The 24,562-nt window shown below is 39.3% G+C and overlaps 1 protein-coding gene across 1 annotated transcript; it reads left to right on the forward strand.

Moving 5' to 3' along the window:
• Positions 1 to 2,603: 2,603 nt before the first annotated feature.
• On the forward strand, positions 2,604 to 23,954 carry znf280d (zinc finger protein 280D). The gene is made up of 20 exons (XM_060859238.1): positions 2,604 to 2,702; positions 5,747 to 5,908; positions 7,959 to 8,194; positions 9,741 to 9,846; positions 10,076 to 10,327; positions 10,445 to 10,519; positions 10,608 to 10,690; positions 10,792 to 11,018; positions 15,263 to 15,420; positions 15,632 to 15,732; positions 15,816 to 15,962; positions 17,645 to 17,779; positions 19,181 to 19,383; positions 19,476 to 19,616; positions 19,722 to 19,784; positions 20,107 to 20,225; positions 20,318 to 20,339; positions 22,549 to 22,573; positions 22,671 to 22,714; positions 22,816 to 23,954. Exons 2-20 carry the CDS (start codon positions 5,755 to 5,757, stop codon positions 23,297 to 23,299), a joined length of 2,775 nt encoding a protein of 924 aa, XP_060715221.1. The 5' UTR covers positions 2,604 to 2,702; positions 5,747 to 5,754; the 3' UTR covers positions 23,300 to 23,954.
• Positions 23,955 to 24,562: the final 608 nt, after the last annotated feature.

Here is a 24,562-nt window from a genome sequence, read left to right on the forward strand (position 1 = left end):
TACTTAGCCGTATGTCACGTCACTTTCACTTTCACGCTCTACAGAGGGACACCAATGACGTTAAAACAGTGTATCCCCCGCACGCTCTACAGAAGGACACACTGATGATGTTAAAACAGTGTATCCCCCACACGGTCTACAGAAGGACACACCGATGACGTTAAAACAGTGTATCCCTCTGCACGCTCTACAGAAGGACACTGATGACAATAAAACAGTGTATCCCTCCGCACGCTCTACAAAGGGACACTGATGACGTTCAAAGTGTATCCCTCCACACGCTCATCAGTGTGTCCCTCTGTAGAGCTTGCGGAGGGATACACTGTTCTAAAGTCATCAGTGTGTCCCTCTGCACGCTCTACATAGGTAGTGATGCGCCTCGAGTTAGTATGAGACAAACCAAAAACCTTTCTAGGGGCAAAGTTTTATTTACACACTTTACCTTCTTACTTTTTCACATCTTTATATATTTGAAAAAACATTTAATTCTAAGTGATTAGTTAAGAAATTAATAACCAGTACACCATTCTCCTCCAAACCCATTGTCTTCTCTGTTGGTTTATATGTTGTCAGAAGGCTAAGTTACGTTATGCTTAAAAAAGAAAAATAAATATTTAAAACATATTTTGTAGTACTGTAGAGTGATGTACGTAAGACACCCGGGACTATTTTCGCTCACCAGGATCACACACACACCACACACACACACACACACACAGAGAGAGATTTAACTCCTGTATTAAACAAACCGATTTCTAAACGTGCTGTATTAATTTGGGTTTATACGTGACACTCACCATTAAAAAAATCTTCCTTCTTATGATAATGAGATAGATCTACATTTGGATTGGTTATTTAACATCCACCTATATATATATATATATATATATATATATATATATATATATATATATATATATATATATATATATATATATATATATATACTTGCTGCTTTTAAAAGTGTAAGCAAAAATTCATCCCACCTCCTTTTCTTGAATGAAAGCACGACATAGTGCATTTTAATGATCATTCACAGACAATGGACGGCGCTATCCTTAAATTTTTCAAAAACCTCATAGCGCCACCTGTTGGACAATTCGGGAACAGAGGGCAGGTGGGGCCACAAGCTGCCTGTCACTATCCTGTAGCAGCCAAAGGTCATATTGTATGTTCAACTTATAGAGATTATGCCAGTAAAATTGGCAGAAGTGTGTCAATTTATATTCACTGTGCTGTACATAAAATTTGATGATAGCTTCTTTCAAAAAATAGTCCTACAAGACAATATTAGAATCAATAAAACTGGTTTTCTTTGAAACTGGCAATTTTATTTTGTCTTTGGTCGCAAAAAATGCAAAATTGTTTATCACTATGAATGTGACATTAAGGGTTTTTACATAATTTTTGTCTAACAAATCTTTATCATGACCAGACATGCTGAGACATTAGACAAAGGGATGTGAAGACCCAAGACAGGAGGGCAACAAGAAATGAGGTGGAGGGACAGATGTGAAACAAGGCCAGAGTAAGACATGAGATATAGGATCGGTAAGACATAGTGAGATAGCACATAGAGACAGCAAGACAAGTCAAAAGGGCAGCCAGATATGACAGAGGGTCAGTGAGATGTGAGACAGAGGGACAGTGAGATGTGAGACAGAGGGACAGTGATATGTGAGACGGGGGACAGTGAGATAGAAGGACAGTGAGATGTGAGACAGAGGGACAGTGAGATGTGAGACAGGGGGACAATGAGATGTGAGACAGGGGTACAGTGAGATGTTAGACAGGGGGACAGTAAGATGTGAGACAGAGGGACAGTGAGATGTGAGACAGGGGGACAGTGAGATAGAAGGACAGTGAGATGTGAGACAGAGGGACAGTGAGATGTGAGACAGGGGGACAATGAGATGTGAGACAGGGGTACAGTGAGATCTTAGACAGGGGGACAGTGAGATGTGAGACAGAGGGACAGTGAGATGTGAGACAGGGGGACAGTGAGATGTGAGACAGAGGGACAGTGAGATGTGAGACAAGGGGACAGTGAGATGTTTGACAGAGGGACAGTGAGATGTGAGACAGCGGGACAGTGAGATGTGAGACAGGGGGACAGTGAGATGTGAGACAAGGGGACAGTACAGTAAGATGTGAGACAGAGGGACAGTGAGATGTGAGGCAGGGGGACAGTGAGATGTGAGACAAGGGGACAGTAAGATGTGAGACAGAGGGACAGTGAGATGTGAGGCAAGGGTACAGTAAGATGTGAGACAGAGGGACAGTGAGATGTGAGGCAAGGGTACAGTAAGATGTGAGACAGAGGGACCGTAAGATGTGAGACAGAGGGACAGTGAGATGTGAGACAAGGGGACAGTAAGATGTAAGACAGAGGGACAGTGAGATGTGAGGCAGGGGGACAGTCTGAGATTAGATAGAGAGACAACAAGACTTGAGACGGAAAGAAAGCAATACATGAATACATGAGACAAAGGTACAGCAAGATTTGCCACTGGAGAGAGAGAGAGAGAGAGAGAGAGAGAGAGAGAGAGAGAGAGAGAGAGAGAGAGAGACGCGTCTGATGCATCAAAAAAAAAAAACTCCTCCTCTATTTTCCCATCAGGCACTGGGGCTGTTCATGCTAGTAGCTATGCCTGTTTATTTGAACCACCTCCGATGTGATTTGTAAACAGGTTGTGTGTGAGGTAAGCATCAGTGCCATCATTCATATGGAAAACTTAATGTTTCGGCTTTTCTTTTAGCAACGGCTGTTTCATTTAGCATGTTTACTAAACGTGTTATATCTCAAAATGCTAACTGAGCTTAGCCAGCTTGGCTAGCGTCTGTTAGGCTTTAGCCTAGCTACAATGGCTAGCTAATAACACAATCGTTTTCTTCCCACCCCTATTCCGACAAGTCGCTCTTTCATATGATTGGCTAGCGCTTCTCTTCTTCCGCATTGTTATTGGTTGTTGTGTTCTTCATTCGCTCGTGCTGCTGTCGATCAACTCCCAGTTCCCAGTCAGTACCCAGTAGGCGGGGTTTGTCTTAATAGTGGTAGGAAATAAAGCAATTTAGCTTGTTAGCCATTTAGCTTGTGTGCAGACGCAGTATTTGCTTTGTGCGGATAAGGTTAGCCGCATAATATTACACTAATATTAATTAGTATAAAATAATTATGCTGTTATACACTAACTTAGTTATGTCGTTAAACACGGTTGTGTTTATTGCTGAAAAGCTGTCTGAAGATACAATTGGACTGAAGAGTCGTATTGAATCCCAAAGCCAAGGTTCCCAGCCCTGGTCCTGGAGTAGACTCTGTTCTACACGTTTCTGTCTTCAACCTGCTCCCAAAAAGCAGCATTCATATAATCCTATCATTAACAGCCCTTCCTGAGTGTTGAAGTGAGTGTGTTTGAACTGAAATAAACAGGACAGAGGCTTATCCAGGACAAGGGTCCTAAAAATGTAACAACTGATGCATCATCTGTACTAAATGTTATAGTAAGTTCATTTATCAAGTAGGTGTTGTATTTAATAAATTATGCTGGGCCTATATATACACTACATATACTCAGTGTTATTGTCCTTTTTTATTAACCATCACATTAATAAGAGATCAGGGTTCTTTTTTGGCTTTCATCAGAATAGACTAGAATTAGAATTAGAGTCTTAAACTTAAACCTTGATCAGTTCAAATATATGTGTGTGTATATATATATATATATATGTATATATATATGTGTATGTGTGTGTATGTATATGTGTGTATGTGTGTGTATGTATATGTGTGTGCATATATATATATAATATATATGTATGTATGTGTGTATGTATGCATTTATGTATGTATGTATATAGATACCATTTACATGTTGTTTGATCCCAAAAAGTCAGCTATCACTATTTAAAAGTCACTATTTCCAAATTTGCAATGCAAATAGTGATTGTAATGATGTTACAGAATGTAGATTATTGTGCAGAAAGATAATTCATTTTATGTCTCACTTAATCAGCAGAAATGATTGATTCTCAACTAGAGTTGCAAAGGGGTGGAAAGTTTATGGTAAATTTCCGGAAACTTTCCACGGGAACTTAATCTGGGGAATTTTGGGAATATACCAAATTGGAAACTTTTTACGGGAAATTATGGAAATTTACGGGAATTTATGGGAATTTACAGGAATTTATGGGAATTATTTGGAAATATAGGGAAATGTATATAAACTATATCATATACAAATACAAACATTAAATAAACATTTTGTTTGGTCATAAGCAGACATGCATGTAAGGTAATACAAATTTTAAAAATGATCTCTTGACTGATTTAATTGTAAGTAGAACTTTAATTGATTATTTCATCGAGTAACACATGCATAATAAACATTATTATGCTTGTAATAAACTTAATAATTGTAATAAACATAATTTCCCTATAATTGCTGTAAAATGAAAGCATCCCCCACCCTTGCCCTTCTAAAAAATTCTCAATCAAAATGTAAAATGAAGCATTTTTTCTCAAACTTATTAGGTCTCTGCTTCTGTGGTAGTCAAGGCCTGGAAAATGGAGGTGAACCCCCCCTTAAGTGATATATGGAGGGTTTTTTTATTTCAGGGGGAGTGTGTGTGTGTGTGGGGGGGGGAGTCATCAAATTATCTGTGTATGTGTAACAATCCTAATTTACTGCTTATTAAGAGTTAGTAAGGTAGTTATTAAGTTTAGGTATTGGGTACAATTAAGAAGGTAGCATAAGGTAATGCAGAATAAGGCATTAATATGTGCTTAATAAGTACTAATAAATAGACAATATTCTATTAATATTCATGCTAATAAGCAACTAGTGAAAAGACCCTAAAATAAAGTGTTACTGTGCATGTTATGGAAGAATGCAAGTACCTGCAGGGTGTTTGGCCTCAATGGCCCTCCAGTAAGCAGTGTGTTATGTGCAAGTGACCGAGGAATACAGGGTACAAATTCAACTTAAACTGCATTAAATCTTGTTGTTTTAAACACAATTATGCTGCTTTTAACTACATTTAAGTTCCTTGTTATAGACAACTCTGCATTTTCTTAAAATTCCAAGTTTATTTCCATATATTCCCGTTAATTCCCATATATTCCTGTTAATTCTCATGGAAAGTTTCCAGCCTATTCTCAACTGACCTCAGAGAGGCTGAGGACGACATTTTGGGTTAGCATTTAAATGTATATATATATATTTTTTTAGCTCTGATGAGGCTCTGAGACTGCAGTCAGTAGAGTGAGTCTGTATTGTCAGAGTTTTACGGTAAACACTATTTGTCTGTCGATTGTGTACTCATACCTGTAGACTTTGAGCAACACCAGCTAATCGTCGTCTGTGGATTTGTGTATGCAGAAGAAGGTCTATGGTGTTTTCTTTGAGTGTCTTACTTAACTCTGTGATGCAGCTGTTGGCTGTCATGTGTCTTGGAGGACTGTCTGATTGTTATATGATGGGGCAGGTTACTAAATTGGATAAAACTATTGAATGACCAGTGACCAAATTGCAGAGAAAATGTAATTAATTAATTAATAGTTTGTTGGAAATGAACGATTGTGTGTCTATGTGCATGGCATCCCATCCAGTGTGATTTCCCCCTTCTAACCAAGGGTTCCCATGATATGATAAAGATCCATCATGACTCCAACCAGGATGAAGAGCTTACTGAGCTCCCATTGGGGAGAAAAGTCATATTTAACACATATCTGTAATTTACGCTCTAGGTCCAACCATGTCTGAGCTGTTTATGGAATGTGAGGAGGAGGAGTTGGAGCCTTGGCAGAGGGCGATACCGGAAATCAGTTTGATTGACGATGATGACGACGACGAGCCGATATTCGTTGGGGAAATCTGCAGCTCCAAGCCGTCTCCTAACAGCCGAACAGGTATGGACGTTGACACAGCGTTCATGTTGAATATCTTCAGATTTAACCACTTCTGCTAAAGTTTCTTTTATGTGTATTTGCTGGTTTTATACAATAAATAATAATTTGTCAGTTAACAACCAGGAGAAACAGATCGTCAACACGGGTTGTTTTTTGTCTATGAGATGGAACGATTCATAGGCAGTGTGTAAGCATATTATATTCTGTATGGATTTATTTAAGCAGAAACTGTTGTGTATAAAGAGAACACTATTAATGTACTTGAATAGATTTAATTCACACCAGCATCCAAACAGGAAACAAACAGCTTCTGGTTGCTATAGAAATGAGCTGGCTGACACTGAAATGAGATATTCGAAATAAAAGTATACAGTCGTATGCAAACGTTTAGTTATTCTGGATGAATGTATTTTGGACCATTCCTCCTTTCAAAACATCTCCAGTTCAGTTAGGTTTGATGGTTGCCGAGCGGACAGCGCGCTTTAAATCACCCCACAGATGTTCAATGATATTCAGGTCTGGGGACTGGGACGGTTATTCCAGAACATTGTACTTGTTCCTCTGCATAAATGCCTGAGTAGATTTTGAGCAGTGTTTTGGGTCGTTGTCTTGTTGAAATATCCAGCCCCGGCGTAACTTCAACTTTGTGACTGAGTCCTCAACATTATTCTCAAGAATCTGCTGATATTGAGTGGAATCCATGCGAACCTCAACTTTAACCAGATTCCCAGTACCGGCACTGGCCACACAGCCCCACAGCATGATGGAACCTCCACCAAATCTTACTGTGTGTATCAAGTGTTTTTCTTGGAATGCTGTGTTCTTTTGCCAGCTGAATTGTTGAACGATGCACAGTGCACACCATCTGCAGCAAGTTGATGTTGTAGGTCTTTGGAGGTGGTCTGTGGGCTGTTTTTGACCGTTCTCACCATCCTTCATCTTCGCCTCCCCAATATTTTTGTGGCCTGCCACTTCTGGCCTTAATAAGAACTGCCTGTGGTCTTCCATTTCCTCACTATGTTCCTCACAGTGGACACTGACAGCTTATATCTCTACGATAACTTTTTGTAGCCTTCCCCTAAACCATAATGTTGAACAATCTTTGTTTTCAGGTCATTTGAGAGTTGTTTTGAGACCTCCATGTTGCCACTCTTCAGAGGAGAGTCAAAGAGAACAACAACTTGCAATTGGCCACCTTAAATACCTTTTCTCATGATTTAATGTACCTGTCTATGAAGTACAAGGCTTTAATGTGCTCACCAAACCAATTGTGTGTTCTAATTAATCAGTGCTAAGTTACAGGTATTCAAATCAACAAAATGGCAAGGGCGCCCAAATTTATGCACCAGTCTAATTTAGTTTTGATGCATATTGCACATTTTCTGTTAATCCAGTAAACCTCATTTCACTACTGAAATATTACTGTGTCCTTCAGTTATTTAATAGATCAAAATGAAATTGCTGATCCAAACACCCAGATATTTATAAATGAAATATATTACGACTGTATATAAATAAATATACAGTGTTGATTCTCGTATACAATCTGCTCTAGAAGTATTTCAACAGTGATACAGTTGTCTTTTTTTTTCCTTTATTCCTCACCACAATGGATTTAAAATGATGTCATTTATGTGTAGACGCTCAGCTACTAAATGCAAATTCAACACTTCGAAACAGGCCACACATTGACGTGAAACTGCTATCAGTCATGTGAAAAATGGAGGGATTCTGGAAAGAAATGGCTGTAATGATTAAACCTGAAAGTTGAAAAGTAAAGCTGAGAGTTGAAGTTTCGATCACATCTCGGTTGATTCATTCCAGATCCATTCTGGTGGTGTTCAGAGGCACAATTATGAAAACTGTGTAATTGTACAAATACATAATGAGTGTCTGTACTGTGATCTCCCACAGAAATCTGCCCTTATTTGTAAATGTTTTCTCTGTCAGTATTAGCCATAAATTTTCTTATGCCATCACATTTGGGGAAATTTGTACTTGCAGACATTCATTATTTTAATAGATTTCATTTTGTTTGATTGTTGTTTAGGTGTCGGTTATCAGCGTAACCAACCAAATGTCACATTCCAACGGGTCACCTCACTGACGTCACCCCAAAAGGCTGGTCAGGCTCAGATAAACTCTGCCAAACAGTCTCCTCACCTCGCTGTCCGAGGTTCATCACAGCCAGTCTTCATCCCTGTCAGCTCCCAATCAGCACCACTGCAGACTGGACCCAGATTACTCAACACTGTCTCTCCTCAGCCCATCATCATCAATAACCAGGTACACACACGACTGTTTACACTTTACACTTTATGTCCTAGATCAGCGTTTGTGTTACACATGGATTAACAACGTGTGCTCTTTTGTAACGACACGTTCAGGTTTCTCTAAAGGGATTAAAATGCTATACTATGCAATGTCAGAAATCATGTCCACTGATATCGCTTGAATCACTCCCTTCAATGCCACCCAGTCACTGTGCCCCATGTTGCTACTCAATCCTCATTACTCATGTAATCCCTGGACCCTGCATCGCTACCCAGTCCCCACCCCAGCGTTTCGAGATGCAACTCGACCTCCATGCCACGTTTTTCTACCTGTTCTCTATGCGCCACATTGCTACCTGATCTTTGCTACCTGATCTTTACCCCCTGCATTGCAGCTTTAATCCCCATTGCCCAAATTACTCCTCAAACAATATTCCTTGCATCACTACTCGATCAACATCCCTCCTGTGTCTACTTCATCCCTGTCCCACATGTGGCTATTCAATCCTGTCCCCGTCGTCACTACACACTTCCTCCACTTGATCTTAGTCGATTCCAGTCTCCTGGTATACAGTTCTTACCTATTTTAATGGTTGTGTTTTTAACGGTGTTTTTTTTTTTTTTTTTTTCTCAAATGAATGAATTAATTAATAAATAGAATTATGTTGTGATACCAAAAAAAAGCTGGTATTTTTTTTGTTGAACATTTAAAAAATTTTGCCTATATCTTTTTTTTTTATTACAGTACTACTTGCTGTAGTAAAGAAAATTAAAATAATTACTGTTATTTTTAATTATTATTATGTTTTTTATTTTTAGCACCTACACCCAGATGATGTGTGATTTTGCTCAAGCATGTCAGTCATTACTGGGTCCATCAGATCACGTCGCTGATCTCATTCCCAGTTTTTATGTTGAGTCTACATCCAAACCTGATGGTTACTTTATCGGTTGCCTGCAGATATCTACAGTTCACATGCTAATGTCATGATGTGTGTGAGACAGTATTTGTAAACTATTCTGTATTAAAGTAAAATGACAGTGTTTGTGGTTCTAAATCCACCAAACTTCGATTGACTTGGACTTGACCGCTATTTGGGTTTGGACACAGATGTTATATGTAACTTGAGTCATACGCTGTTAAAAACAACTGCTTAGATGAAAAGAAGCATGTAAATATGTCACGTTTTTCATTTTTTTCTCATTAATCTACTTAGATCTTGTTTCGTATAAAGCAATATCAAATTTACAGGGTTTTTTTTTTGTATTACTGAGAACACTTTATTGTAATTTCTTAACCGGGGTTGTATTTGGGCTAAGCATTGTTTTTTGGGTTCTTTCAGGGGTCAGTGGAATTTAAAACAACCACCAGAACCTTATATCAAAGCCTCCTAAATCCACAGTACTGACATACAGTATCATGTTTGTGTTAGTATAATTGCTTCTTTTGTTTAAACTCCGTTTAAAGAACGGTTTAAAGAACCGTACGGCTCGTTCTGTTCAAGCTCAGTTCTGAGTTTTGATGGATGTGTTGTCTGAGTGTTTTGTATTCTTTTCAGGGTTATATAGTGGCGTCCCCACAAAACCTCAACAATAATAACTCGTCGTTCATCACATCCATGGGCTCTCCGTATCCTCAAGGAACATCGTTCACTGTTGTGGCAGGTATGCATCATGTCTGATCTCTGCTTCAACGTAACTGAAAACGTGTCCGTTATATTTCTGTGTTTAAAATGCACCTAGGATATGAGAGACTTGCTTTTTTGTTTTCGATTAAATTTGATCATTAGTTCCATCAGAAAAACTTTTATATATTAATTTTTGCATGCGGATATTATAAGTCAGCTAAACTCACGCCGTTTTCTTCCTCGTTCTGATCCTTGTAAAAAAAAAGCCGGTCAACCGACGGTGCAGCCGCCTTCCGCACCTCCTAAACCAGTGCCAGGTGTCATCCACCGGCCCCAAGTGCAGTTAATCCACAACAACGTGGTGACGCTGTCTAACGTCCAGGGCCCTGCTGACATCTCCACCCAGTCTCACTCCAACACCAGTCCACAATCTATCCGGCAAAGCTCTCAAAGCAAATCCAGCTCTCTGATCTCTTCCAAACACATCCCACCCACTCTACAAGCTGTGAACAACCGGGGTTTGTGAATTTGCATGAAAGATTATTTATGATATGATTTATGTTAAAGGTGCTAATCTAATCTAATCTAATCTAAACGTCTGTCTCTCTCCTCTCCTACTTTATCTCGGACCATAGATAACGGGAAAATGAAACGTAGCACCCTGCCCGAGTTGAACAACGGCACGTCTAAAAGAACTAAAATCGACATGGGTTTGTTTTCATTCGCTGTATTTTTTGACACATTTACTTTGTATTCCACTAATTATTTTATTCAGCAAGAGAATTTTGTTTGCAACAGAGAACGAGAGCCCCTTGCCTAGGAAGTGTCCAAAATGTCATGTTCACTTTAACTTGATGGACCCATTAAAATCTCACATGCAGGTGAGTTCATCGGTCTCATTATGCACTTTTGTTTTTTTTCAATCCTAGTAAAGGAAGTCTTTGGCATTCCTACTTGATATTCCTCTTATTTCATGTTTCAGATCTGCTGCCCAGAATTAATGGACACGATCCTCCCGTCAACCTCGAAGATGGACCGAGCCGCAATGCCGGTGCGTTTGTGTGATACAGAGCGAGGGAAGCTGATCATGCTGGTGTCAGAGTTTTACTACGGAAATTGCGAGGGCGATCAGTCTGCTGCACGCGAGCAGAAGTCCAACACGACATTCAAGTGCAACAGCTGTTTGAAAATCCTCAAGAACAACATTAGGTACGGCTTTCCACGCCGAGCGGTGGCGTTCATGGAATTTTCTGTAAATTTCATGTCAATTTTATGAACGGTAGAAAAGGTTTACCAGGTTTATGGTAGAAAATGAAAGTTTTTTTTTTTAAACAGTGTCTCTTCTTCTCCAATAGTGCTGGGAAATTGGGGTGCCAGTTGATCTGACACATTTTGAGTAAAAAATGCTGAAATAGTAGTTAGTTTTGCAGCAATATAATCGTAATTCTCTAAAATATGACACTACTGGGTCATGTAGAATCAGTCTGAGTGACGTTAGTGTCATTATGTAGCGCATTAACCAGTGAAATTAAAGGAGAGCTGGTTATCATGTGAAAATGTAAGCTTTACATCACGCATTAAGATGTAATAAACGTCGAAAGCCGAGCTGAACTGCGCATGAGAGATGTCAGGTTCCCAGATCATTGGTTGGGATTTTTATGAGCATAATGTAGGAAGATGGATATCTTGTAGTTTGCTAAGAGCATTACAGAGGAAAAAAAATGCTTAAAGCTTTTGAAGCTGGACTTGGTACTGGGTATTGGTTCAATATTATACTCATTTAATCATACTCATATTTGTGAAGAAAAAAAAACTTCAGATATTAAACGATATCATATGATTACATGAAATGATGTATTTACATGAAATCATGTATGATCTACTAAGCACAGTTTGCTTTGCTTTTGAGTGCCATCATTAATATCAAAAGAGACCTATTGCATACTCCTACAATACGTAGAAGTAACGTAACGGAAGTAACACTTCATTTTAAGAATGTGTAGTTTTTCATGAGTATTTCTTTTTTTTCTAGACTACTAGAGGCAGCATACTCATAGAAAAGTACCAAAAAACCCCTAAACAATTAGTATTTTTATACAAAATATTTATATTTTCAAAGTAAATGGTGAAATCAAACCAATCTCCGTGATGCACCAAGTGCTTGTTTTATAAATATCTAAAATTTGAAGGGGTTTTCTTCAACCATTAATATTCTGTGTAAAGTGGAAATTGAATCGAATTGATACCCTTATATTTATTTATTTATTTATTTATTTATTTATTTATTTATTTATTTATACTGATTGAAAATGTCAGATAAGTTGATATCATTTCCTAATGGAAAGCAGAAGTAGCTCATTGCTAGAAGCACATGGCAACGATCATAGCAATCACTTAATATTCAGTAGGTTAGTTAGTGTAAGTTGTTACATGTATTTATCTTGGTTTAAAGTCTGTATGCTTTAATAACGCAAGTAACGTATGCCAATATTATCCTATATTTTGTGTATTATGATGCTACAATTAGCCTGAAAAAATGGAGGCAGGTAGTAAAGGAAGGGAATGACTGAGAGGAAGAGAGGGACTACTGCCTCCATCACAGCTCTGCCCCCTGTAGATGGATGAGATGTTATCAGCCCTCATGCTCCCCTCCTGGGTCCTGAGATGAATAATGGGCGCTAGTTTGGCTGGTGTAAGAAGTGTTGGTGTGATTAAATAACTTCACTCTGCCACGGCATGAGAAAAGCCTCGCTAAGCTCCTTTTAATGGGGAGACACGTTTGCAGTGTACCCCAAGTTCCAGCAGTCAGGGTCATGGTTCGCCCGCGAAAAGAAAAAAAAACCCTATTAGGGGAGCTGAGGTAGCAGAACACGACGTCTGAAAAATAGGTCGGTGTACGTCAGGGCAAGATGGCAAGCCGAGAGAGAGGGGGCTAGAGGCAGCGTGAAGAGCAGCTCATCATTAAACGAAACAAAAAAGCCTGCTGTAATTGTCGGTATTATAATGGCTATTATGCATGCTTAGAAAGTGAGGCATGAGGAGAATGAGTGCTAATTTATCTTTAGGAAAACCTTTGGGAGTCCAAATAGTGCTTTGATGCACATACAGGCCACATGCTGTTAAAAAGTCCCTTTTTAAACTAGCGACTTTGTAATTTGGTTTGTTATATTTAACAGTGCGTGGCCTTTATTCCCAAATGGCTGTGACGGCCAGTTGGCTCCTGCTGTTCGCTCTATTTGTGGTGCTTTTGTTCTGGTGGACAGATTTGATTTATAGAAGATTAAAGTAGGTGTCTGTTTTAATATGTTTAAACGATCTGTAGTGGTATATTGTATCGTGTAAATAGGGCATGTTGGTTTTGAACATTTTGAAGTTCGGTAATTCTCAGGCTGCTGCGTGTCTATTTTAAGCAGCTCTTTTTTGCGGCGGAAAACAAAGCTTATGTTTTGAAAGAGTAGCCGCTTTGTAGTGGTTTACCTGTGTGAACTACACTCATCTGCATAACACTGATTTCCGCTTGAATCAAAGCCTTCCCTGTGTAGGTTTGCACGCTGTAGTCAGCGGCATCCCCTCAATGCAGTTTCCCACACTGCAGCTCGCTCATGTTTAACTCTAATGTTGACTCGAATGCCACACAGCGCACGTCTCCCTGATACCGTCTCTGTGATGGGGGTTTTTCCTCCATCTGTTTTCCTCATTTCTTACTCTTTTCCATCTCTTTCTGGTTTGATGTCTTGTTGTACTTTTGTTTCTTTTTCTCCTTTCTCTGTGTGTTGTGTATTTACTTTTCTATTTGTTTCATCCTTTGTCATTGTTTGACTGTTTTTAGACTGTTTATTCTTTTATTTCCTGTCTTTTTTATCTTCTTGTTTTTTTCCTCTCCTGTCTTCCTCTCTGTCTTTTTACTTGCAGATGCAGTTCATTTGAATTTCTCTCTATCCATCTGTCTGTCTGTTTATTTATATATATATTTTCACGAATTTAACTCAAACAGTGAAATTCGTGTAGTGTATATAAATACACACAGACTGAAGTACTTTAAGTCTTTGGTACTTTTAATTGCGATGACTTTTGTCTCACATTTAACAAAAATCCACCAATTCACTATCTCAAAAAATTAGAATATGGTGACATGACAATCAGCTAATCAACGCAAAACACCTGCAAAGGTTTCCTGAGGAATCAAATATGTCTCTCAATTTGGTTCACTAGACCACACAATCATGGGGAAGACTGCTGACCTGACAAATTGTACAGAAGACAATCATTGACGCCCTTCTCAAGGTGGATAAGCCACAAACATGTATTGCCGAAGAAACTGTTCACAGGGTGCTGTATCCAAGCATGTTAACAGAAAGTTGAGTGGAAGGAAAAAGTGTGGAAGAAAAAGATGCACAACCAATCGAGAGTATCGAAGCCTTGAGAGGCTTGTCAAGCAAAATCGATTCAAGAATTTGGGTGAACTTCACAAGGAATGGACTGAGGCTCTGGTCAAGGCATTAAGAGCCACCACACAGAGACGTGTCAAGGAATTTTGCTACAGTTGTCGTAAGCCACTTATTAAGCCACTCCTGAACCCCAGACAACGTCAGAGGCCTTAGCTGGGATAAGGAGAAGAAATGGACTGTTGCCCAGTGGTCCAAAGTCCTCTTTTCAGATGAGAGAAAGTTTTGTATTTCATTTGGAAACCAAGGTCCTAGGAAAGGTGGAGCAGCTCATCGCCCAAGCTGCTTGAAGTCCGGCGTTAAGTTTCAATAGTTTGTGATGATTTGGGGTGGAATGTCATCTGTTGGTCCAGAAAACTCACCAGACCTGAACCCCACAGAGAATCTGTGGTGTATTGTCAAGAGGGAAAATTCCAGATAAACTGAAGGCCACTGTCAAAGAAACCTGGGCTTCCATCCCACTTCAGCAGTGCCACAGACTGATCACCTCCATGCCACACCGACCTGAGGCAGTAATTAAAGCAAAAGGAGCCTCAACAAGTATTGAGCACATATACAGTAAATGAACATACTTTCCAGAAAGCCAACAATTTACAATGTTTTTTTTTTTATTGGTCTTATGAAGTATTCAAAATTTTTGAGATAGCGAATTGGTGGGTTTTTGTTAAATGTGAGCCAAAATCATCACAATTTTAAAGAACCAAAAACTTAAACTACTTCAGTCTGTGTGTACTGAATTTATATAATACACTATTTCACTATTTGAATAGAATTACTGAAATAAATGAACTTTACCACGACATTCTAATTTATTGAGATGCACCTGTATGTGTATGTATACATATAGTATTAATTAGTTATTCTCATATCTATTATATCACTATTTTTCTTATTCTTATTTCACTATATTTCAAGTGTCCTTGTACTGTTTGTGTCCTTTGTAACCACACTAGATTTTGTTGTTTTGTATACCATATAATGTAGTATCTTACTTTCTGTCTCTCTCAGGTTCATGAATCATATGAAGCATCATCTGGAGCTGGAGAAGCAGAACAGTGAGAGTTGGGAGAGTCACACTACATGTCAGCACTGCTACCGGCAGTATTCCACCCCGTTCCAGCTGCAATGCCACATAGAGAGCGCCCACAGCCCCTACGAGTCCACCAGTACGTCAGCACAAACCACCAGCACCATCTCATGTACCTACAACTGTAATCTATAACTAACTATAACACTAAAACCCACTAATATACTCCAGGAGACAGGATTAATCAGCCAGATTTATTTGCAATACAAACCCTGCAATTAACTCTTAATTAATTCTTTTATTCTTGTTTTTTTTTGTTTTTTTGTTTTTTTTTTTTTATTCCATTTTAGCTAATTGTAAGATTTGTGAATTGGCCTTTGAGACAGAACAAGTGCTGTTGGAACACATGAAGGACAATCACAAGCCAGGAGAGATGCCGTACAGCTGTCAGGTACCCCGGACCTCTTCGCATCGCTATCATTAAACGTTTCTCGTCACGTCCTGTTTATCTCACCGCTGTATTTCTGCTCACAGGTCTGCAACTACCGATCGTCATTCTTCTCCGACGTCGAGAACCATTTCCGCACCGTCCATGAAAACACTAAAGACCTCCTCTGTCCTTTCTGCCTTAAAGTCCTACGCAGTGCCCACATGTACATGCAGCATTACATGAAACACCAGGTGTGGAAGCTGTGGGTTTGGTTTTATGACACTGTTTGGGTTTTAGCCATGGAGCGAAGCATCCTCTTAAATAATAACTCATTTTTAACAGGATTTTTGCAAACCAGGTTTAATCATCGATTTAAGTAGGGAAAAAAAGCAGGTGAAGGACGACTAGTCACTTACCAAAGAGCAATAAGATAATCCTAAATGGTATATTTTATTTCTTAATGTGACACTTTCCTAGTGGAAATTCTTATGCTGAACCAGAGCTGCATCTCAAATGTATAAGTATAAGGCGTTTCGCACTTGATGGCAAATGACGTAAAAAGCATGTAATGTGACTCTGCTTGCTTTAGCAGAATACGGTGAATGTTGAAAAATAAATCTTAATCGTATTGGAATATTGGAATAGCGCATGAGTACGTGATTTAGGACACAGCTTCAGATTTACTAAAGTTAAAGGTTATAATAACCTTCAGATTTAGAATTATTCTGTAACATTTAAAACCTTGGGCTATGGGATTTTTGTGTGGTATCAGATAAAAAATGCAGTTGGTGAATATGCTGTTCAGATTATTTACAATTAACATTTACGTGAATGACAACCGGTGCAAATTAGGGATGATGGTGTCTAACAGAGGTCTAACAGAGATTAAAGGTGATGAGATACGATGAACGAAACTAAAACCATGAAGACAGGAGAGTTCATCGTGCTAATAAGGTCAATGTGAATAAACATTTTTTTAGAGGCTATGTTTAAATTCTGTTTTACTCTTATAACACCAAGCCATAATTATAAGAAAGTTCAAATGTTGAAACTTTCCGATTGCTTCGTGACACTACGACATAATAATGCATACGCTTATTTAAATTCAGACCAATCGAATGGTGTCGTATTGAAAAAACTTTGAACAGTACAGGCGTTCAAAACTTTGAACAGTACAATACTGGTTGCAAATGTAAAAAATTTTCATTGACAGAACCATATATTTTGCACTTTAAGGTAAAAATCCATTTATTTGTATATTCATTAAGGCAAGCATGCAAACAAGGACAAGACGTGCTTTTTTTTGCTCATGTGAATGACGCAAATCCTCCATAGACCCTGCTACTAAATCAGCTTGCAAATTAGTCTGCCAGAGTTTTCAAGTTTGCATGTGTTTTTTTTATTTTTTTTTTTTATATACAAATCTTTCATGAATCTGGGCTTTGGAGGTGTTTAATTTTGTAGGTCAGACTCCGCTGTAAGAGAGTTCTGGTCTTCGAGAGGTGAAAGCCCTCGTTTCTCATTTCTGGGTTTGGGGGCTTGAGGCTACACACGTCTGAAGTCAGCAAAATGTGGAACTCGCTTGTGAGTGGCCCTGTTGTTACAATCTCAGAGCTTGGATTGATTTGCTTGTCTGTCGAACAACTTGGTGCAATACATAACCGTCTGACAGTGGAGACTACTTTCCTTTACAAGACTTTAAAGGGATTTTTTTCCCCCCCAGCAACAGGAACCGAGACTAACCGAGAAACATTTTAAATGAGAGGATAAAAAACACCAACAATCAACAGTTATATGATGTGGTGTCAGAGACGGAGTGACGATGTTAAAGTAACCCGTTATACAGAGCAGGACATTTACTGTGACTGTAATTGTTACTAAGCTGTGAGTGAAACTGTGCATGTGTTCACAATTTGTAATCTTTACTTCACAGAAAAAAGGAATTCAACGCTGCGGGAAGTGCAGACTGAATTTTCTCACCTACAAGGAGAAAGTGGAACACAAAGCGCTTCATCATCGGACTTATAAAAAACCAAAAAGCCTTGAAGGACTTCCTCCAGGAACGAAGGTTTGGATGGAGTACAAGTTATTAATAGTAGTAATTGCATTATTGGGTTCTGCGGTGGTGTTTGATATCACAGAAGTCTGCTATGTATACAGTATATATACAGTGTATATATATATTCACATGAATCAGACCGCAATATTTATTGTGCTCTGCATTCTGACCTCTCTGATATTCCTAGTAAGTTTTGTATTGGTGATTTGGATTCAGGGCTCGAATTGTGGCTTGTATCATACAGCAATAAACTCACCGGTCAATTTAATCGGTGTATATCTGCTTGTTTATGCAGTTATCCAATCAGCCAATCATGTGGCAGCAGCTTAGTGCATAAAATCATACAGATACAGCTCAAGAGCTTTGATTAATATTCACATCAGACATCAGAATGAATTAAAAGTATGATCTCTCTGACTTGGGGGGCACGGTGGCTTAGTGGTTAGCACGTTTGCCTCACACCTCCAGGGTCGGTGTTCGATTCCCGCCTCCACCTTGTGTGTGTGGAGTTTGCATGTTCTCCCCATGCCTCGGGGGTTTCCTCCGGGTACTCCGGTTTCCTCCCCCGGTCCAAAGACATGCATGGTAGGTTGATTGGCATCTCTGGAAAATTGTCCCTAGTGTGTGATTGCGTGAGTGAATGAGAGTGTGTGTGTGTGTGTGTGCCCTGCGATGGGTTGGCACTCCATCCAGGGTGTATCCTGCCTTGTTGCCCAATGACGCCTGAGATAGGCACAGGCTCCCCGTGACCCGAGGTAGTTCGGATAAGCGGTAGAAGATGAATGAATCTCTCTGACTTCGGTCATAGTAAGGACGATGGTGCCCGATTGTCTGGTTTGATGTATTTCGGACTGGAAAGTGATTTTTTTTCTTTCTTTTACTGTCCGGTTTGGTTAAATCTGTGCCCATGATAGCCTCAGATCTATGATGCTCGCATGACAGCTGTGGATCCCAGTGTAGTTCTCTGCTTTTGTAGCTCATCCACTTCAAGGTTTGATGCTTTGTTCATGCTGAGATGATCTTCTCCTCATCTCTCTGGCTGTCTGTGCGTGTTTTAATTGAAGGCATGTGTCGTCCCCCGGTCCCTGCAAGCTTAAGCATAATGCTGAGAATAAAAAGAAAATTACACGGACATTTCTTCATAGCAGGTGTAAAATCGAATGGACATGTTTTGCTGATTTATTTGTTGTAACAGATGGTTCTTTTTTATAGAACTGTTTTTTTTAATGTGTCACAGGATTGTATTGGCACAGGATTTTGCTTTGGCATGCACTACCCTACATGATTTGGCCCACTTTTTAGTTACGCGGTTCTGACTTTAACATATGAATTATTGTTGCTGGGGTGTTTTTTTATTTTTTTATTTTATTTTATTCCTTTCACTGCACTATTGTTTTTTTTTTCCCCCAGGTGACAATTCGAGCTTCATTCAGCGGAGGATCTACGATGTGTCCCTCCATTCCTGGCAAGTCGTACGTCAACCTCATCCCCACGAGCCCAGACACGGTGAAACCGACTGCTCACAAGTCCAACTCCAGCATAGGAAAGATGAAGACAACCCAGAGCAATAAGAACCGCACCTCCTTACACAACACTGAGCTCAGAGGCTTAAAGTGAGTCCTTAACGTACACGTTCACAAAGCTAACCTTTTTTTGTGTTCTGTGTATATGAGGAGTTTACATAAAAGATCTCCTTTATCCACAGACTTGTCCCTGGAGTGCACAAATGCATCGAGTGTCAAAATGAAGTTACAGAACCGTACAGCCATTACCCCGTTTCACTGAAATGTTTTGTATGCAAGTATCGGACGAGCTGTCAGAAAGCTTTCAGACGACATCGGCTGAGGTAAAAACAGGGGCGTGTTTAAATTTGAGCCCAAAGTATGTCAAGATATATTGTTCACATGCCTCTGTCCAGCGCCATTACACTTGTGTGTCTTATCTCATTAAGGTTTCACATCAGCTCCTCAAAACTACGATTAAACAAGGTGAATAGGCCTCTGCCAGGCGTACGGTAAGTTTTCAGTCCTGAATGAACTTTCACTAGTTCACAGGAATTTATTTGATATGAAGAAAAGCAATCTATGAATCTCTGAACAAAGCTATGAATATAACTTGAGCTTGAATGGATAGTTTGCAGAAGTGGCCCAAGATCCTCTTTAACTTTGATGGACATTACAGGAAGAGATTCTGTGCAGTTATTGTTGTATTTAGTAAATATTAATAGTGCAGGTGCCAGTACTTTTGAAACCAGTGTGCTGTCACTTTGCAGATATTTGGAGTTGATATTATGTATTAAAAAAAAGTGTCCAATCTCATAACGCTCCGATTTGCAGTAGTCTGACTCTGGTGTGTTTGAACTGTGAGTTCCTGGCCGACGCGTCTGACGCCAACCGCATGTGTGAGCACCTAATCAGCAGACCTAACCACAGCTGCCAGGTCATTTTAGAGACAGGTAAAACACACACATCTCCCACTCAACCATAAACTCTGCTTTGTGTCCCTGCCTGAATACGACTTAGCTTGATTCTCTTCTACACTTTGCAGACGCAGATTCGACAGCGGAGAGGTGAGCAATTTGATTAGCATGGCACTGATTCCACATTACAGTGTTTTACGCTATAGCAGAATGTAACCTGGATCACAGAAGTGATCAGTGAGCATAAGAGGCAAGGTTCTGGCTTATTGATTGGAGGATCAGGTTCAAATCCAAGCGCTGAAACTGTTTGGCCCTTAACACTCTCTGCTCCAGGGGCTCTGTATCACGGCTGACCTTGTGCTCCGAAGCTCCATCCTCCAAAGTTAGGATATGTGAAGAAAGGATTTCACTGTGCTGTAATGTATAAAGACAAAAAGCAAAAAACAAAGCAGGTCAGATTGTAAAGGTTTTCAGTTTTGTTGGAGTTTTAATTTAAACATAATGCATTTTTATATTAATGAGCCTATAATTTCATATAGAAAAAAGACAACAACAAATAGTTTGCATGACATAAATCACGCTAGGTACGGTTTGATTAACCCTTGTATGTTGTTCGTGTTTTTGTTACTCAACCAAAAGTGTTTTTGTTATTTTTTAGTAAGTTTTTTAGTATTTTTGTTACTCAGCCAGTGTTGGTGGGTCTGGTGACCTGCTGCATTTTTGCGTTTTTAATTCAACACAATCAGAAATGTTACGTTAAAATACTCTACAGATGTTTACTTCATCCCTATTACAAGCAATATAAACAGCATATATGGTTAATGTTTGCCCTTTACCTTTATTACATCACATTTTTTAATTAAAGTGCTACTCGTTTTTTTGTTGTTTTTTAATAAAATGTAATAAAAAAAGAAAATCAAATTTAATCAAGTTATGACTGGAAAAAAATCAACAAATTTACAAGGAAGCAAAGTTTTTCAAAACTATTGATGTTTATGAATATGGGTCCCACAGACTCGAACACCTTACAAGGGTTAAACTTATCAGGAGACTGATGATGTTTAACAGTAAATTAAGCTAAATCTCAAAAGTCTGACTATTCTCTCTGTATGCACAATACTTGGGTGGTCATGCGGTTTGAAATCCACCTAATGCACACCTTTAGAGATGCAGCAACAAAACAAGTGATATTCTGATCTTACTCCATAACATCTACTTCTCATATACTTTTTACTGCATGTTTACTTTAAATAATGATAAAGTGACACACACACACGTATCTTATAACAGTAAGGTGTTTGTGTGTGTGTTTGTGTGTTTGTGTGTTTGTGTGTGTGTGTGTGTGTGTGTGTGTGTGTGTGTGTGTGTGTGTGTGTGTGCGCAGTGCAGTATTCCTGCAGTGACAGTATTTGTGTCAGTGCTAGAAGAATGTGGACAGTGTGTCATTAAGCAGGGTTACTGCTCAGGGGAAGAAACTGTCTGTATATCTTGAGGATCTTATTTTGATTTCTATTTATTGTAATTTGGTCACTCGCTATTGTTGCTCAGGATTGTTAAGCATTACCTCTGAGGATTGTCCCTGCCATATCTTCGCTCTCAGCGGAACTCCATGATGTATTGGGAGACAGTGACACCAGACGTCTGGTGCTTTTGTTAAACGTAGAGGGCAGAGTTGTAAGGAGAAAAGGATAAAAATAGAGCGAGTGATTCACCTCCACTGATTTAGATAAATTGCCCTTTGTGATGAAATACGTGTGCAATTTCCAACTCTCTGACCCTCGAATTCTATGTAAATATCATTCTTTGTGGAAAAGCCATCACTTATTTCGTTAGTCTAATTTGGTCGCGCATTAAATGGTGTGCAGGGGACACGGTGTAAATGAGCTCTGGCCTTAATTAGCGCAAAAAGGAAAACAACGTAACTAATGTGCAGCAGAGAGAAAGGTCCTTAAGAGTCAAAGTGAAGTATTGCAGGATCGAGGTGTAAGAAAATGCACACTGCTTTTTTTTTTTAATCCCACAAGAACTGACACTCCCCAAGAGAGTCTTTCACTAAGCCACCAGAGAGCTATTGTTCTGTACTTCACACTCAAAATAGATGTTCGTCCTCGGTTTACTTTATCCAGTTAATCTCCTTGCTTTTCTCATTGCTTTTTTACAACTGCTGATGTACTGTAATGCTGGATAATTAATGCGGTTTAGTCGTGGTCACTCGATTACTTTAGTCGTGGCTTTCTCAGGTAATTAACATAAGATCGATATTAGCAGCTCTAATGGTGCGCTTATCTTGTGTATCAGTTTTATTGTCTTAAATCGAGTTTCATTAAATAACAAGCACGTTTCTTGTCTCTTTACCTAGGATGACTCTTTCTGACACTGATAAGGTGAGTGAAGATGTTAATTCCTGCTTGAAATACTTTTCCTTCGCCTTCTCATGTGTGCATCACATGTACCATTTTGTTCCCTAATGTTTCCTAACAGGTTGAGGACCAAAGTCCGAAAGCAGAAGTGAGCAGTTCTGACAGGTAATGAAGTTTCTTTATATTATGATTCATATGTACTGTATATTCATACATATGGATTCCATCCCTCTCATCTGTGGCCATTTTCTTATCCTGTGCTTCAGTTCCAAGGTTTCCTCTTCACAAGTATCCACCGTGAAACCAGGGCTGAACGAAATGGAATCTCTGAGCATTGCTAATGTGTGGAGCGAAGGATGTGTCACTGAGCCCATTAGAAATGAAGTTACGCCAACGCAGACCATTCACCAAGACGCAGAAGAGAAGGCGGGACCTGAAAGCTTGGAGCCTACAGCCGAGAGTGACTCGGTGATGACAGAACCTCAGGACTCTGATGTTCCCATCAACCCTTTCAGCCCAATCGAAAACGGAGGCGGCGTGACAGCAGATGACTTCCTGAATAAAGGTGATAAAGTGGAGTCTATAAGTGTGCACTCCCTGCTAGAGCCTCTCACTCCATCCAAGGTTCTCGAAGGCGATGAAGCTGAGAACGTGCCAGAACCGACGAAAGGCATTTCACCTACCTGTAATAGAGACTTGGAGGAGGAGGAGGAGGAGGAGGAAGAGACCTCAGGCCTGATAAACACCTAGACAACTTTTAGCTTCAGAGTAGCATAGGACAAGAACACCTCCATTTTTACTTTTACATCTTTTTTAATCTAGATCTAAAACCTACTTAACGGTTGTTACTTAATGTAAGACTTTTAACGATTATGGAGTGTTCATCTCTTGGAACTGATAAGAAAAAATGCTGTTTGTGACGAAACTTGAATTGAGATTGATTGTGTTACTGTGCTCCAGTACAAAGTATTGCCTTTTATAAAGAACCATTGTCCATTTCAGAAACAAACTGAGAGACTGTGAAATGAACTGTTACCATAATCAGCATTGCTTTTTTCCACCTAATTTAATACCAGGAACTGGCACATGAGGAACCTTGAATTATCTTGGACTTTAGGTGAGACTGTGTCTCAGTGCACTGAATGATATCACGGTGTACCCAGCTGATAAAAACAGCCTTCTCCACACACACACACACACACACACACACACACACACACAAAGCTTTAATGTTTTACTGTAAGATATTCTTTTATATACTTTTTTAATTGGAAAAGGAGGTTCTATCATTCAGTTACACTGTTCTAGTCACGCTGGACAAAAGCACAATGGGTTTTAGAGGTAAGGCTCCATCATGTCCTCGCTCTAATTAAAACGAATAAAGCTGAACTTCTCTTTTATTACACACCTTGTGTTACTGTGCTGCTTGGTGACTCGTGGGTTTCTTCTCACCATTTCATTAAGTCAGTTTCACCGTCAAGCTACACGCGATCCAGATGTGTGTACGTGGGACCTCAAACAAATGGTTTATTTGAACAAAAAGACACTTGATGGCTGCGCACTTTAAAATAACACTTTTCAGTCAGGTTTTAGGTGTTTTAGGTTTAGTTTTTGTAAAATGATTTCTATATTTGCCTTAATTATTGTTATTGCCAGTGTTACACCTCTTTGTAGCCTTAAAGTAAACGTATGTAAGTTTCTGCACAGGACCGTATTGTTTTTAATGTATCTTGTGATACATTAAATTGTGATATTTATAAATTTAGCAAACCATTTAAACATTAAAAACCGCACCACTTAAGCCCATGAGCACAAAACTGATTTCACTATACGTGCAAAATCGTCAATGTGCTAACATCGAGGGCTCGCCTTCCTTCTCCAGAACATCGTGTATCTTTGGATATATTATTACAGCTAGGCAAAAGTGAGTCTCCATTTGCTTTCTTTCTGTATACGTAGTAAGATCGTTGTGGACGTCATGCTTGTTTAGCGTAAATCCAGCATAGAGAGTTC

The sequence above is a fragment of the Tachysurus vachellii genome, chromosome 23, assembly GCF_030014155.1.
Source record: "Tachysurus vachellii isolate PV-2020 chromosome 23, HZAU_Pvac_v1, whole genome shotgun sequence".
NCBI lineage: Eukaryota > Metazoa > Chordata > Actinopteri > Siluriformes > Bagridae > Tachysurus > Tachysurus vachellii.